Source organism: Equus caballus, chromosome 23, assembly GCF_041296265.1.
Source record: "Equus caballus isolate H_3958 breed thoroughbred chromosome 23, TB-T2T, whole genome shotgun sequence".
In the NCBI taxonomy this organism is placed as follows: Eukaryota; Metazoa; Chordata; class Mammalia; order Perissodactyla; family Equidae; genus Equus; species Equus caballus.
This window is the reverse complement of record NC_091706.1, coordinates 12,569,395-12,586,994: the sequence shown is the minus strand read 5'-3', so window position 1 is coordinate 12,586,994 and position 17,600 is coordinate 12,569,395. Positions and strand designations below refer to the sequence as shown.

At 42.5% G+C, this 17,600-nt stretch overlaps 1 protein-coding gene across 27 annotated transcripts in view; it reads right to left on the bottom strand.

The window, feature by feature from the left end:
- The window catches only part of CDC14B (cell division cycle 14B), a 92,459-nt gene extending 75,297 nt beyond the window's left edge, over nt 1–17,162 (bottom strand). For 7 of the 27 annotated variants that reach the window (XM_070249018.1, XM_070249022.1, XM_070249030.1 and 4 more), the window contains exons 1-2: nt 16,627–16,934; nt 9,303–9,329 (exon numbers count right to left, since the gene is read on the bottom strand). In XM_070249018.1, coding sequence (XP_070105119.1) covers nt 9,303–9,329; nt 16,627–16,786 — 187 coding nt within the window. In that variant the 5' untranslated portion in view covers nt 16,787–16,934. Of the gene's footprint in view, nt 1–9,302; nt 9,330–16,626 lie in introns of all 27 variants that reach the window. The other 20 variants (XR_011431729.1, XR_011431730.1, XM_023627077.2 and 17 more) reach the window with 8 other exon arrangements.
- Between the last annotated feature and the right edge of the window lie 438 nt (nt 17,163–17,600).

Below are 17,600 nucleotides of genomic sequence, written 5' to 3'. Positions count from 1 at the left end.
CTTCCTCTACTTTATATGTGGGAGACCTGCCACAGCATGGCTTGCCAAGTGGTGTATAGGTCCACAGCCAGGATCCGAACTGGCGAACCCCAGGCCGCCCAAGCAGAATGTGCAAACTTAACTGCTGCACCACGGGCCGGGCCCCAGGATATCAGATTTCTTGTTGTAACCAATGCAAGTGATAAGACAGTAGAGCAACATCTTTAAAGTACTGAAAGAAAAAAGAAAATTGCCAACCTTGAATTTTATACTAAGCAAAAATCATTAAGCAACAGCATAATGAAGACATTTTTAGACATTCAAAAGATGAAAGAATCACTAGCAGACCTGCACTATAAGAAATGTAAAAAAAAAAAAAAAAAGGAAAAGCATCCTTCAGGCAGAAGGAAAATCATACCAGCTGGAAATCTGGATCTACACAAAGGAATGAAGGGCACTAGAAATGGTAACTACGTGGGTAAATATATAAGATTTTTAAAAACTTAAATCTCTTTAAAAGATGATTGTTTTAACAAAAGTAAACAACGTATTGTGTGATTTATAATACCTATACAAGTAAAATGCATGAGAACAACAGCATAAAGGCCAGGACAGGAGAAATGGAAGAAAACGCATGAGAACTCCTTACTAACTTTGTTGAGTCCAACTGTAACTTAAAATCCAGAAGCCCTAAGAGAAAAAATTACCAGGTTCACCTAGAAACTTGGCACGGCAAACACACATCACCACCACAACTAAAGCAAATGACAAATAGAAAACATATTTGTAAATCATCACAGATAATAATTTCCCTAATATTTGAAGAACCTAATGAATATAAATTGGAAACAGCCAATACAGCCCAAGAGAAAAATGGACAAAGGATATTTATAGCCAGTTTTCAGAAATTCAATCTGTGCTCATAAGAGAAATACAAATGAAAACTACACTGAGACTTTTAATTTTCTACCTGTCAGACTGGCAAAAATCCAAAAGTTTGGTAACCCACTCTGTTGATGAAGTTACAAACAAGTCCTCTCATACACTGCTGGTAGAACTATAAATGGGTATAACTTTTATCAAAATTACAAATATATAACCTCTAACTCAGCAATTCACTTTGGGAAAGTCATCCCCTACACACATCTATACATACGAAATGACATATGTAACAGGCCGTTCAACACAGCATTATTTTTTATAGTTAAAGACTGAAAACAATCCAAATGACTATCAACAAGAGCTAGATTAAAGATCTTATGGGCTGGGGGCCAGCCCTGTGGCCAGGTGATTAAATTCGTGCTCTCCGCTTCGCCAGCCCAGGGTTTGGTCAGTTTGGATCCTGGGCGTGGACATGGCACCGCTCATCAGGCCATGCTGAGGTGGCATCCCACATGCCAGCCACAACTAGTAGGACCCACAACTAAAATATACAACTATGCACTGGGGGGACTCGGGGAGAAAAAGCAGGGAAAAAAAAATCTTATGGGCATTATAAAATGAAATTCTATATAGCTATAAAAAAGAATGAGGAAGTCTCTATGAAATAAAATTGAAAGACTTCCAAGATATATCATATTCCATCAATTCTAAGATGTATGTTTTCAATTTGAATATCTCTGAAATTACGTCATTATCTTAAAATGTCACTTACAGTTATAATTGGCATATTTCCTTTCTTTGAACTACTTAAAATAATACATTCTATTGTATTTTAGAATCAATGAAATATGATATCAGTCGAGAATGGCAAGGTACAGAAGAAGCATGTGTAGAATATGCTGTCTTTTAGTTCAAAAAGAATCAGTTAAATGCAATGTAGTATCCTGGATCATATCCTGTAACAGAAAAAAGATATTTATGAAAAACGTGGGGAAGTCCAAATAAAGTCTAGAGGTTACTTAACAGTTCACATCAATGTTGCCTTCTTCGTTTTGACAAATGTACTAGGGTGATCTAAGACAACATAAGGGGAATGGGAGCTCTCATATCTTTGTAACTTTTCTGTAAATCTCACATTATTTCAAAATAAAAGTTTGCTAAAATAATTTTTTTAAATCTATATATTATGCAAATACATTCTTAAAAAGTCGAGACAAATATATGAAACTAAAACCTCCGTGGGATACAGGGTGGGGAGAACCAGACAGATACGGGCAGGGAGAGGCTGGCGGGAGACTGCTCACTGTACACTTGTCTCAGAACCAAGAGAATATATTTACCTACCCAAAATATCAATTAAAAATTATAAAAAGGCACTTTATGAGGGGACAAAGGGAATAAAGAAGGGTCATTCTAAAGGGAGCTTATACTTAGGATTAGGAGAGCATGACAAGAATCCAAGGTGTGGCTGGGGAAAGTCAACAACCTTTAAAATTCTCAACCCAATTTTATGCAAATGAAGTCAGCGACATTTTCCTCAGTAGAAGAAATACATTATAATAAATTTGTACAATATGCATCCACTAAGAGATATATATTTATTCACATATTTATGACAATAAATGATTCCACTATAATATATGAAGTAGAAAAAGTAATTATAATAGTATTTATAGTGTTTATCTTGCTGTAAAAACATCGCTCTCTACAGAGATATCTATGTATATAAATACGCACTGAACAACCTAAAAGGCTAAATGTGGTAGTTGTTTACGCTGTTCACCAAACACGTCTGGCTCCCTGCCTAACAGCCACATTCCTGCCCCTCTCTGGTTGGCTGGGAGGAACCACGTGATTAATTCTGGCCAATGAGCTATGAGTGGAAATGAGCATTTAATCGTCGATTGAAGACCCTCCACAGCACTTTTTCCTCTGGCACAGGGACCAGTAATATTAACGACGATTGCTGCTCATCAGCCTCGGCCTCCAAGCAATTACAATAAGCAGAATCCCCTGCTGACCCACAGCGGATGTGGAACAGAAACAAGAATCACATCTTTGTTTTAAGGTGCTGAGATTGGGGGGTGCGGGCCTTGTTATTACAGTTTAACCAAGTCTAAACTAACTACAGTGGTAGAGAAAACATCCTTGCTAGTAAGATCACTGATCATTTTTGTCTTTTCTTTCTGTGTTGTTCTTTTTAAAAATAATGAGCACCTATATCTTAGAAACTTTACTTGGGAGTGGAGGAAGAGCCACAGGTGTTAGCATGGGCCTTGGCAGGGAGTGGAAATAGCGAGCCCAGAGGCTATCATCATCACATCCCAATCTACAGCAGCTTGAAAGCATCGTCCATTAGGATCCTCCAGCTTCCTCTGTTCCAATTCTGGTGCACACTGGGCAACGTAAGAGCAGGGAAACGCAAGGTACAAAACAGTGGGAATGATGCGCTGTGATTTGCATAAGAGGATACAAACATGTACATCTGTAAACACACATACATACATATATGTATGTATAGATATAGAAATAGAAATAGAAAAGCTCTGGTAAGACATGGAAGAGGTTCGTTATGTCAGTTGATTCTGAGGAAGCAAAACAGGTAGCTAGGTAACAGGGGAAAGTGAGAATCTTACTTTGTGCTGGCTACTCTTTTGTATCTTTTAAATTTGAACCATATGCATGTATTATCTATTCAAACAATACATAAAATGAAAAACGTAAAAAAAAAAAACAACTCTAGGTGAAGGAGTATACTGATTGGTTAGTGGGCCATATTTCAAAAACATACAAAGCCTAAGAAAGGGGCTTGCATGGACCAATGATGACTGTGTCATGAACCCAGAATCATGAACGCACTGAGACAGAAACCGGCCTAACGAGAGGGTCGTCTGCAAGGCCCTGGCCCCTCAAGATAAGGCCCCTAACCAGTCGGCAGGCTAGGAGAATCATATCGAAACCACCAAGATCCACATTCCACAGCCTCAGGGTTTTCCCAGGCTTACGCAAGGCCCTAGCACCCAGGAGCTGTCTGAAGGTGACCCTAGCCCAATTTCCATAGTAAGAATCACACCCAGGGGTGGAGAGCTAGCGTGCTAATGATCTTGCAGCCCAGGTGGCAAGTGGAACGTCAGCGCAGGCGCGAGGAAAGCCCCGCCTCCACATGTCCTGTCCGGCCCTCCTCCCCAGCCTCTGCCTAATAAAAGCGCCGCAATCCTGCTCCCTAACGAGCCGGTCACCTGCCCGTTTCCTTTCCTACCAGCTCCCTTGTGCCTCCCCTGTGCATAAGCTAATAGACTTTTACTTTTCCACCCTCGTTTGTTGTCTCTCTTGATTTCTATCCTGGGGGACAACAAGAACCCAATGCGGTGGCAATAGCATGTCAAGAACGCGGAACATGATTAAAAGGCAGAAAACATCAACAGCAGTTCTTTTTCAAATAAGTTCTAAAACCTGTCCACTGATATTCAAGAAAATGAAGAAAAGTTATTTCTAATGCTTCCTAAGTCAGGGTTTTTATTATTGAATCTTCATCCCACGTAAAAGCTTCCACACTGTTAAATTCCACCTCTTACAAGATTAGCAATATAACTTATATTTTTTTCCCTCCACTAAGAACAATAGACTGAATTATTGTTTCCAAAGAAAAATGAGAAGGGACTGTGCAAGACTTAATAGTCTGGAGAAAGCATCCAAAAACTTAGGAAAACAGCACTTAGACCACATATGGTAAAGTGTGATTTCCCCACTTTCTTATGTAACACTTTGTACACACATATGATACACAGATGATAAACTCTTGAGCATTTAAATCAGTAGATTGACTTACCCCGAAACATTTCCAAGAATACCTAGCACTTGTTATCTGGCCTCAGAAATAAATAAATGACATATGGTGGTTGACTTCACACACATGCAACAAACTCCATGTAGCTGGGGATAAGGAGGTCCTGGAAACAGGACCAGCGTGGAATCCACAGCCTCCTTGGAGATCCAGGCCTGGCACTTCACATTCACTGAAGTCAGGATTCTCTCTGGCCATAATTCTTCTAGATGTTAATCACAATTATCAGTCAAACTTCCAAGCTACAGTGATGTTTACAAAGCTTTTTATAAAAACCAAAATAAAATGGATCAAAGACCTAAAAGGAGACCTGAAACCATAAGGCTTCTAGAAGAAAATGTAGGCAGTACACTCTTTGACATCAGTATTAAAAGGGTCTTTTCAGGCACCTTGTCTTCTCAGACAAGGGAAACAAGACAAAGAATAAACAAATGGGACTTCATCAGACTAAAGAGCTTCTTCAAGGCAAATGAAAACAGAATTGAAAGAAAAAAACAACCCACTAACTGGGAAAAAATATTTGCAAGTCATACATCCGACAAAGGGTTAATCTCCATGATATATAAAGAACTCACACAACTCAACAACAAAAAATCAAACAACCTGATCAAAAAATGGGCAGGAGATATGAACAGACATTTCTCCGAAGAAGATATACGGATGGCCAATAGGCACATGAAAAGACGTTCATCATCGCTGTGCATCAGGGAAATGCAAATCAAAACTACACTAAGATATCAACTTACACCCATTAGAATGGCAAAATAACTAAAACAAATAGTAACAAATGTTGGAGAGGTTGTGGAGAAAAAGGAACCGTCATACACTGCTGGTGGGAATGCAAACTGGTGCAGCCACTATGGAAAACAGTATGGAGATTTCTCAAACAATTAAAAATAGAAATACCATATGACCCAGCTGCCCCACTACTGGGTATTTAGCCAAAGAACTTGAAATCAGCAATTCAAAGAGAATTATGCACCCCTATGTTCATTGCAGCATTATTCACAACAGCCAAGACATGGAAGCAACCCAAGTGCCCATGGACTGATAACTGGATAAAGGAGATGTGGTATATATATACAGTGGAATACTACTCAGCCAGAAATAAAGACAAAACTGCCCTACTGGCAATAACATGGATGGACTTTGAGGGTATTATGTTAAGTGAGATAAGCCAGATAGAAAAAGATAAACACCATACGATTTTACACACATGTGGAAGATAAACAAATACATGGACAAAGAGATCAGACTAGTGGTTACCAGAGAGGGGGCATAAGAGTTAAAGGGACAAATAACAATGTATAACTGAAATTTCACAATGTTATAAATTATTATGACCTCAATAATTTAAAAGAAATAGTAATAGAAAAATTGCTTTTGTGGCATAAAACAACAAAACTTAGTAATCCTGTTCATAAATATATATCTTAGAATATTTGTTTTCTGAAATCATTTTAAAATACAGTCCTTAATCCAAAGCTTTGTTTTAAAAAAGAAAGTCCAAGTTTATTGTTTATCCTTCAGAATATCCCACATTTTAACTTTGGAAATTCCCAAAAGTGTCACATTAAGAAAAAAATTCCTTTAGCACTGTGCCTAGAAATGGTTGTAGTCTGAATCCACAAATTTAACCCCCAAAATTTATTTAATCAAAATAATCTGAATAGTTCCTAATAGACAAAGGATGCTTTAAGGTTTATCTTCTTTTTCTTGCCCTCCTGAGTAAGAGAGATTTCATTAAACCAGTAGTTTTCCATTTTGTAGCAAAGTTGCTATTTAATTCAGGTTAAGTGCCATCTCTCCATGCTTGCTACTGGTGGGATGTAAGAGCATGTGGGGCAGGCCTAGGGGCACGAAGAGGCTCTTTCCCCTGTGCTCAGATGGAGTCCATCCCCAGTCCCAGCAATCACCCCAGCTGCCATGACAGTCAGGGGAAGGGTGCTGCCAAGAGGAAGGAGAAAGCAGAGCCTCCTGTCTTACTGTGATCAAGAACAGTTCCTGCTGGTTCTGGACGGAAAAATGAGAGACTTTTAAAACAGAGCTCAAGCCTCCTTTCCAAGAATCCCATTCATTCAGAGGCATCCATCTTTGAGTGTCCGTGACAGTCACAGAAAAGCCCCTCTATGTGACAGATAGAGACAGAGATATATAGACAGATCTCGATCACCCAGTTCTGTGTGCTAGTGTGGCTTCCCAGGGATCAGAGGTCAGTCTGGAATCTCTGTTGCAGCTCTTGCGGCAGCCATTGCAAGGATGAGACCATAAAACGCACTCAAACAGATCCTGAGTGAATTTGTGCTTCAAGCCCTTTCAGTCACAATAGCTTAAAATTAGAACACATTAATAGTGAAATTAAAATCTCAACCTCAGTTGTGTTTGCTAGCTAAATTCTAAGCTTTTTTGACAGTTCATTGTCAAAAAGGAAAGAAACGCATGTTAAGATGCTTCAGTTTCAGGTATTAAGTGCTTCCAACAAGCCATCTAATGACAGTATTACAATGAAAAATTCCAAGAACAGATTGAGAAGAGCTCCCAAAAATATAAAACAATAATGTTAATTCTGTTATATATTCATGTCAAAGCAATGCTTTCTCAGCACCTAAAAAAGAATGAAAACCAGAATGCTTTTCAGTTCAAGTCACACACACCAAATCCAGTTCTTAAAATATTTGAGATGAATATTATTCATCTTTAATGCCTGCAATTTAAGAAGCAATACTCAGCTTAAAAGGTGCTCTGTAATTACTTCTTACCAATAAATAACATTCTTAAAAATAAACATGCTATCTCATTTTAAATTATACTCTCTGGGATACTTGAAGATTCACATTAGAGATACAGAATTAATTGGAATGTAGAACTTTCATTTTGGCTCTGTTTTAGTAGAGATAGGATTTTCAGGATATTATTATTAACTATATGCATGCATATATATATATATATATATACACACACACACACACATATGATTAGTTTATACCAAAAATCTTTCCCCCTTGTTTCTTTTAAAGGTTAAAACACACAGACACACACACGAGAAAGATACCATAAGACAGATCATTTTCACCACATGTTGGAAAAAAATAATTAACTTTGTGTAGGAATTATTGAGTGACGTTTCCATCACAAAATTCTCTCAGCCTGACAGTTTAAACGAAGGGAGCAAAGTACACGATGACTAATTCCTTCATTACCTGTCTTCACTGAGGTGATGACTTAAGAGTCTATTCCTTCTCATTCTTTCAGGACAAGGAAGGAGCACGTTGTTATAAATTTTCACATCCCCTCCTCCCTTCCTCAATAATACTTGGCCCAATCCCTTGCTCAAAGTAGCTGCTCAATAAATATTTGTTGAATGGATACACTAATTAATTCCATAGCACAATTCATACAAATACAAATGAGTGTAAATTAGCAAAATGCAGAGAATGATTCAGCTGAGATGGTCCTAAAATAGAGGGCTTTGCAAACTTCCGAATCTGTAACGCTATTATAGCATTATGGATTGAGTATAAAAAGATCAGTGTCATAAACTCGAGAGCAGTGCCAAGAAAGTAATTTTACTTTCAAATTAGAACTTGAAAGAACAACAAATATCACTGACATCAGGAACAAGATGTTTCTCTTGTGAGAAGTACACTGCCGACCAAACTTTAATGGTATAAAAGTGAACTACCTGAGAAATGAAGTCAATATGTATATTACATAATTAGAATGAATTTACTCAGCTTTTCAGACGCAAAGACGATGGGAGCAAATCTTTGAAGTGACTGGGAATAAAGGAGTCTAAGAGAACTGCTCCTCTAGAATAGAAATGATACTAAGAATTAAGGAGCCGAATAAAAGACCAAGAGAATAAAGTGAGGAATCTTTTTAAAGTTTGGGAAGATATAGGGGCCCGCCCCATGGCGGACTAGTTAAGTTCACGCTCTGCTTCGGTGGCCCAGGGTTTCACTGGTTCGGATCCCAGCCTCGGACATGGCACCGCTCATCAGGCCATGCTGAGGCGGGTCCCACATGCCACAATTAGAAGGACCCACAACTAAAATATACAACTATGTACTGCGGGGCTTTGGGGAGAAAAAGGAAAAATAAAATCTTTTTTTAAAAAATGGGGAAGATATATAGATATATAGCTGTTCAGATTTGTTCTTTTGATAACTGACCCTATTTGAGGAACTTTAAAAAAAATAGCTTTTAAAGTTATAACAACTCATTGTAAGTATCCTTTCAGGAAAAGTCTACAAAAGTGAGATTTGATTAAAACGGCAAAAGTTTAGTCTTACCAAAAATATGCACCAACCAAAACATAGCATTCATAATTAACCCAATAAAATATCACAGAAACTAGTTTCAGCATTACCTATACACAGAAACCAACAAAACTTTTCATATAAAGACAAATTTCAACTTAAGTCGTAAACATACGAAAGACACTCTATAGTTAAAGAAAATGGAATCTGCTACCTACAACTAAATTTCAGACAAGCAAACAGGAAGGGCTGGGACCGAGAATCACAGCTAACAGGTTAAATCTACAGTTTTAAAATCATCAGAAAGAACCGCAAAGGAGAGTCAATGATCTGAATACCTTTGTTGGAGCAGTATCCATGAAAAGCTATAGAAAAAAAGAGAGAGAGAAGGGCGTAAAACTTTCATACAAACTAGTGAATCCAGATGAGACGTACACATTCCAGTTAAATATCCTTGTATTTAGGAAGTTAAAATCAATTTCATTTTGGAAAACGTTTTCTAAGGTAATCTCTGCCTAATATGGTAGTCACCACTTCTAGAAATTAAGCGACTAACCTGGGAAGCTAAAAGTCAAGTACGGCAAGGAAACACTCTTTGAAGATGGGGTCGGTCAGCTCCTGCGGACCCAGCTTCCCTGCCTCTGAAGCGCACTCTCCACTTCCTGCCCACGCCAGCCCTCCACCGACTTACCTCGCTCAGTAAGGCCCTGTGCTGGGCGAGCAATGGCTCTGAAATGTTCAGACAAACCCATCTTCTCATACTTGTCATTTCAACAACAGGTAATTGTAAAGTAATTTTTATGTGAAGGATCTTAATTAAAGAACTTAATAAGATTAAAAATACTCTGTGGCTAGAATGGGAAGGAAAACAAAATAGTGGCTACTAAAAGTATTTGTTTTGCAGTGTAATAAAAAATAGATCTAAAGATAGAACTTGTTATTTATGTTCGACTCCCGCCCCTTCCAAGTAAAGTGGGTCTCTGTGCTGCACATTAAGTATGGAAAAGCCCTTTGAAAAGCATTTTTTTTACCCAGAAAAAAAAAAAAAAATGCCCTGTCTGCCAATAATATGCACCACCAGTATAAAATCTTTCGGAACTGTGAAATACTCTTTTAAAACAAATGCACTAGGGCACAATCATGCTTTAAATTAACCACTGAAAAATTTATATTCTATCATTCAAGAACTTAATATGCATGTTTTATTTTCTATAACCTTCTACACCTACACCTCAGGCCTCCCGTGAGCCCTTTGCATCTTTACAAAGAATCCCCCCCCACCGCCATAAGCTTTGCTGCAATTTAATATCAGGCAATATACAAACTCTTCAGTATAATAAACATATATAACAATAGCTCAAAAATGAAGGAACAGCTTTGGTTTATTCTTCCTCTTATAAGGTATCTTTAAGAGAAACTGTAACGTCTCTCCTAAAGCAGAAAAGATTATCAACATGACGCAAACCTCCTCCTCCGCTCTGACAAATACCGAGCCAGCCTCACGGGGAGCGTTTCTGCCCTGAAGACCACTCTCAGAAGCAGAGAGAGGAACACGCTGCATTTTCACTGCTGCTGATTCACTGAACCTTTGGTGCAAGTGCACATACGAGGGAAACGTTGGCTTCTGAGCTGGAGGCCCTTCCCTCCGCGAGGACTGCTCCCTCTGCCCTCTGCCTTGCCCACGGTGGGCATGCCTGTGATTCTGCGGACCCTTCAGGGAGCCCTGGCTGTCAACAGGGCACCAGGCCAGGCGCTTCACAAGCATCCTCTTCATTTCATCCTCCCAACAACTCTGTGGACTTTTCATCTTTAAACATTTGAGAAAAGAGAGGCTCCAAACGGTTATTGATGATCCGGCTGTGTTTAGTCCCACCGTGGGCAGGCACTAGTTTTCCCACTGTCCTCATGCCTAACCACTAGAATGAGCTCTTCAAAAGCTCACCAAGTGTTTCTTACCCAAAGATTTCCACCATGATACAGTTCCTCTCTATGCTGATCCTCCCTCAGACAATCCAATTCATTTTCTCCATTATCACAGAAAACAGAAACTCCATGAGAGCAGGGCCTATCTCCAGCAGTGATTTATTTTTAGCACTTGAGGAAAAAAAGACCTGGCAGAGTAGGTATTCATTACACACTTCATTACACCTTTTTCAAATGAATGAAATATCTGGAAAATTTGGACTGTGGTGACGGCCAGTTCGGAAAACCATATGAGCTCTGGAGGACCTGAACTGGGTACTTAGTTTGCTCACTTTTCCAGATTCACTAGGTAATTATTCATCTCTCTCAACTCAACTTTACAGACTACTTATCAAGCCTGGACTACGCCATGGTCTACCAGCCAAGGTCGCACAGGACTCAGTGGCAGATATTCAGTAAGTCCTTTATGTACACCCCTGTGAAGCAGCTTCAGCTGTCAGAAAGAATGAAAGTCAGGAGGTCATGGCTCTGCCAATAAGAAACTGCATCAATTTGGCCAAAAGTACTTATCTCTGGTCTTGGCTTCTTCAGAGGGAAAACTGGATGGTTGTTATACTTCTAGATGATCTCTGGAAATTCTTTCAAAAAAACGGAACCCCTGTCCTGTCAATTCAGAGATCCACAGAGACAATCCCAGAAATTTCCAAGAAATTTCACTGGTAGGCATCAGTGCCTGCCTTCCTTCCATCCTAAAAATCCACAATGTGGTTTCACCCAGGTCTTCCTCGCATCCACAGGAATTGGGGAAATTCATTCCCCATCAAAGGCACGGAGGGGCCAGCTCCGTGGCCGAGTGATTAAGTTCGTGCGCTCCGCTGCGGCAGCCCAGGGTTCAGATCCTGGACCTGCAACTAAGATATACAACTATGTACGGGGGCGGTTGGGAAATAAAGCAGAAAAAAAAAAGAAAAAGATTGGCAACAGTTGTTAGCCCAGGTGCCAATGTTTAAAAAAAAAAAAGGCACGGAGAAGTTACAGTTTGCACTGACCGCACTCCTGGCATCAGTACCATTAGTACCATTTCTAGTACTAATAACTAATAACTGGGACTAACCCAGTTATTCCACTTTCCCCTCATCTAGCCCAACCACTCATGTCCACTGAACCAGTAACATTTAAACTGTGTTAAGGTTTTGTCTGTGTGTAGGGCCAGAACGTCTAAGGAATTCGACTTAAAGCAGATAACTAACATGACACCATCAGAAGCAAAGATGTCGAAGAATTGGGGCTGGCCCCGTGGCCGAGTGGTTAAGGTCGCGTGCCCTGCTGCAGGCGGCCCAGTGTTTCGTTGGTTCAAATCCTGGGCGCGGACATGACACTGCTCATCAAACCACACTGAGGCAGCGTCCCACATGCCACAACTAGAAGAACCCACAACGAAGAATATACAACTATGTACCAGGGGGCTTTGGGGAGAAAAAGGAAAAAAATAAGATATTTAAAAAAAAAAAAGATGTCGAAGAATTAAGTAGGCACATAAATCAGGAAAATAAATTCACAAGAGTAAGTACAGAAATAAGTCATAAGCAACAAAAAAAAGGAACACTACATACTTTGATGAATCTCAATCTACTACATGAAACTCTTGAAAAATGATTTCCTCCTTGAATCAGTGCCCCACGTAACAGCATTCCTTTTCTATCAAAAAAAATACATATTTCTATCACTGCAAACAATGAATATACATGACTAATTTACACAGTAAGCATTCAATAAATACTTCTTGAATTAATGAATAAATTTTCCCTGTCTAATGATGTCTACTGTGAATTTTTTAAATCCTAAAAGGAAGTGAGTGGGAGCAGCGCTGTACCTGTTTAATTTTATTTGATGAGTATCCAATACATCATTAATCATTGCTTTTAAATGACAAGCCTGACCTCCAGTAGAGAATCTCCAATAAAATTACTGTTATAATAAAAGCACTCTTTGAAAAGTAGAATATCATGGCAGACACTGAAAAATTTTTTTTTAATTTAGACAAACCACCAAGAATCTTCTTTAGTCAGTAGTTATTACCAATTTTCTTGATTAGTCAGAAATTTAAAAAGTAAAACAAAGTTCTGTACCAACTGTTAAATCCTATAAATTATCAAGCACAGAGATTACGTAGTAGTGTTATAGTCCTTAAAATTTTTTTCCTATATTAAGAAAGAAGAATGGATAATGTGCACTATCACATAAGGAGGGCCCTATTTAAGGGACAGGAACAAAGAGATCAAAAAGATTCAGACTTCTGGTTGCAAAAAGGTTCATAGGAAAATCAAAAACCTGACTATGTCCAACAATTTTTCCTTTGGTATTTATCTAGTTCCACATCCAACTAAAAACCCTCCTCACTCCTCTTCTTCCCCCAGCTTCCTGGACTGCTAACAACTCATTCTGATCATATCTTTCCTCAGTATCTCTTTAGTATTAACACACACAGTTTACACTGCATTTATGACCTTTCTTTCACAGGTGCACTGGAACTGCACCAGGAATACAGCCCAGGCAAAAATCCATGACATTGCACATGGCAAGAACTAAGTGAATGGTCAATGAGAGGTTGATGGGTTTCGGTGGGAATAAAACCCTCATCAGTCCACTCCTAGCAGGAGTAAATGCCCAGTGCAGGGAGTTGGCTGGCCAGACCCTAAACAATAGCGACCACATAACAAAGGGCTACAGGAACAAAGACAGGCATTAAGCATCCTATATTAAATGCACACACATGAAATACCCTGGGATCTATGGGAATTCAACTTACAGATAAAATAGATTGCAATAAAAATGTGAAGGGGCTAAATTTTTTAACATACTTAAGAGTACAGTGGGCAGAAGTGATAATGTGCATTAATTTTACAAAACAACCCCCTGGGAAATAATCGTCACAGTCCTAAGTGTTGGTGAGGATACAGAATGATTGGTACATGCTGGTGGGAGTGCTGGTGGTGCATCTGCTTTGGAATAAAGTCTGGCAGTTCCTCAAAAGTTCAGACGTGCAGTTCCCATACAGCCCCATGATTCCACTCCTAGGTATATACACAAAGGAACTGAAAACATATGTCCACACAAAAACTTGTCCATGAATGGTCATAAGAGCATTATTCATAATCACCAAAAAAAGTCCACTGATGAATGGATAAACCTATATATACTCTGGCCTGGCCTCTTCACTTCTAGTTTACAGATACAGTCACACATACAGATAGACACATACACAGACGAGACTGCAGCCGTTTGCAGTAGGGACAGGAAAACCCAAATAACCATTTATTTATTACCATTAAATCAATCACAATTCAGCCACACAATGCAATACCATGCAGCCATTAAAAAGAGGACTGCTCTTGCTGGTACGGGGACAATCTGTAGAAACCTGAACATGCAGAGAAAACTGAAGGGAAAGAAAATATTACCGGGGAGGGAGACTATATCCATATATCTCCTTTGTTAAAGTTCGACTTTAAAAAGGTACACGCATTGCTTTTCAAGTTAAGAAAATAATGACCGAGGGAAAGACAAGGTGGGAAGGATTGGACCAGGTTGCCATTTGCTGAGGATGAAGCCTCAGCCCTCCCTACAAGGCCAACAAAACGCCATGCGCACCCTGCATCCAAAGTTACTTAATTCGTCTTGTGTATCACGTGGAAACAGACTGATTTAGTCTCATTTTTCCAGGAAGCCAAGTCTGTCACTCAGGGACACGACACGGCTGGAGAAATGCCAGGGAAAGCTGACCCCCTTACTCCCACATCAGAGTGATCTTATATTGAGGCTGGATCGCTCCATTACCTGGGGTTATAAATAACAGCATTTTGATTTTATATAATGCACTAACTCTTTCCTCAATATTCTGCTTGGTGATATTTTCTGACATTAACTCATTGTTCACTGCCTCACTGAAAGCCAGCCACATCGCATTTTTTTAATCCATAAAGGAGACGGAAGAATTACTCCAATGACTTTGCTGCCAAAAACCTCCTTTTTGATTGGAGACAACCTAAATATTCATCAATAGGGAGCTGTCTAAACAAGTCATAAAACATACATACATTTAAATCCACATACACTTTTCTTTGGTTTTATACTTTAAAACTTTATCTACCTTGGCCTAAGCAGTAGTAATTAAAATCAAATGAGGCAGTTTTGTATATACTAATACAGAACAATCGTTCTGCTAAGAATACTGTGAAGAAAAAATGTGCAAAACATTTTGTATGTGTGGCGCTTGGGTATAGTATATATACGTGTATGCACGCAGATTCTATTTCTGAAAGGATTCACAAGAAACCAGGACATAAGTTGCCTCTGGGGAAGGACCCCCGGCGGCTGAGACCAACTTTTCACTATATACTCCTGCGTACCTCGAGAATTAAGAGTTGTGTGCCATGAGTGCCTTACTTGCCCTAAAATTAAATGCTATTAAATAAAGTTCCTTTGAAGAGTTATAAGTAACAAAAGGCATTAAGGAATGTGTGTCCTCCACCCCGGTCCTCATCAGCGGGGCCATCTCCGGGGGCAGCGATGGGACCTCGTCTCAGCCTCAGGAAGCTGGCTTCATCTCCTACAGCGCCACGCGTGTGCCGCTGACCTGCGCAGGTGGCAGCCTGGGACAGGTACTTAAGGCAACCCCTTCCTCCTCCCTCCTCCTTCCCCAAGGGCCATCCACCGAACGCTGAGAGACCCTCCGCTCTACTCTCCGCTTTGTTTTAAATGGACCTTAGTTTCCAACTATCCATCAACCTAGAAAATAATTTCTAGTAAATTTCTGTTTGTCTCACCCCTTTCTAAATTAACGTTCTGACCACTCCAGTTCATCCGGTTTATCAAAGGCTCAGAGCGGGAAAGAGATTATAAAAACCCCACACCGAGGTTTACACGTTCGGCGCCACAAAAACAGACTGCAAATTCCCCCCAAAAGTGTGGACAGTTATGCTGTTTACAAAGCGTTTCCACATACATCGTCACATTTAATGCGTTCACACGCTTCAGTGTCGATCCTGGCAAACCCAACAGCTGCCAAATTGGATTTACTAGTCTTCAAGAATGGTAGAATCAGCACTAATAATAAAACGGCTATCAAAGGGCTTCTTTTCTACTTGCTCTGGCTAGCTGCGATTTCTCAAAGGCGACCAGCCTGGGCATTCAGCACGCTGACCGGTTCAGCAGCCACCAGCGTGCCACACTCCTGGCAGCCCCGGACGGGAACGACCCCTGCGGGCGGCCCCGGCGCTCACGTGCGCGCACGGGGGCGAGCGCGCCGGCGGGACTCACGGCCTGGGCGCGGGGAGGTCTGGCAAGCGCCCAGCGGCCGGGCAGCTCCGCGGGCAGCGCGCGCGCGCGGCGAGCCCTCCGGGCGCTCCCGAGGCCGACTCCCGCGAGGACCCACCGAGCAGGCAGGCCGGGGGCGGGATCAGCCCGAACTTAGAGAAAGCCCAGGCGCCGAGCTGACGCCCGCGCTTCCGAAAGGTGACCCTCGGCCCGTCTTGCCGGGGTAGGAGCGTGCAAACCGGATAAAGTTACAGCTCGCAACAAACACAGCGCGGAACTCGGGGCAGAGGGGCGCTCCCGGGGAGCCGGGCTCCCCAGGGGGTGTGGCCGGCGGGGCTTTTGTGGAGGTGGGGTGGAGGCGGTCGGCCCGGCGGGCGCGCTAGGACCCGGCGCAGGGTGCCGCGCGCTCGCCCGCCGGCTCACCGGTGATGTCCAGGTACAGGTCGTCCCGCTGGTCCAGGCGGTGCAGCTCCTGCGACGTGGAGCTGCGGCTCTTCTTCACCCCCGGCGAGGACGCGGAGCAGCGCCGCGAGCAGGGGGGCGCGGCGGCCCAGCTCGGCCGCCGCTCGCTCTTCCGCTTCATGGAGGTGGCCGCGGCCCGTCAGGGGGCCACGACCATGGCCCCGCGCGCGCAGGCCCCCGCCAGCCCGGCGCGCGGGCGCTCGGGGCCGCGGGCGCGGAGCGGCGCTGCGGCGACGGCGGGCGCTGGCCGAGCTGGCGGGAGGCGGGCGCGCAGGAGCCGGAGCCGGAGGAGGGGCCGGGCCCACCGCGCCCGCCCCGCTCCCTCCTGCGGCCGCCGCGGGACCGCGCCGCAGCCCTGGCTACAGCGCCTCCTGCCGCCGCGGGCGCCCCCAGCCCGCCCCCAGGGGTGACGGTGCTGCGGCGGGCGGTCGGCGCTGCCTGGGACACGGCGCGCGCCCACCACGGCCGCGGACGCTGCTGCCGAGGCGGCCGAGTACAGCGGGCCGCGGCTCCCGGGGCCCCCAGGAGGGCTGTTCCGGGGAGCTTCATTCACAAAAAGGGCCCGCAGCCCTCCTCAGGGCCCGCAGCCTCGGGCCTCCCATTGGCCAGCGAGGCGTGACGTCACGGGGACGGGGCCTTGCTACAGGCAGGTACCCGGTGACGCCATAAAGAAAGTCTGAGCCAATCCGAGATAAAAGTGTGCTCGCGACCCTCCGCCAGCCCCCAGCTTTCCTGTTTCTTCTGTTCCCCGAGTGCCAGGCCCCCAGTCCCCAACTTCCTTCAGTGACTCGCCACAGCTTTACACAGCCCCACGCTAGGAGCTTAACTCCAGTTCTTTGGCATGTATATTTTTTAAAAGTATTTCTTGGTTTTCCTTGTAATCGCGCCAAGTGAAAGGGGCTCTTGCCGTGGCTGCCGGGTTGGAGGAGGGTGTG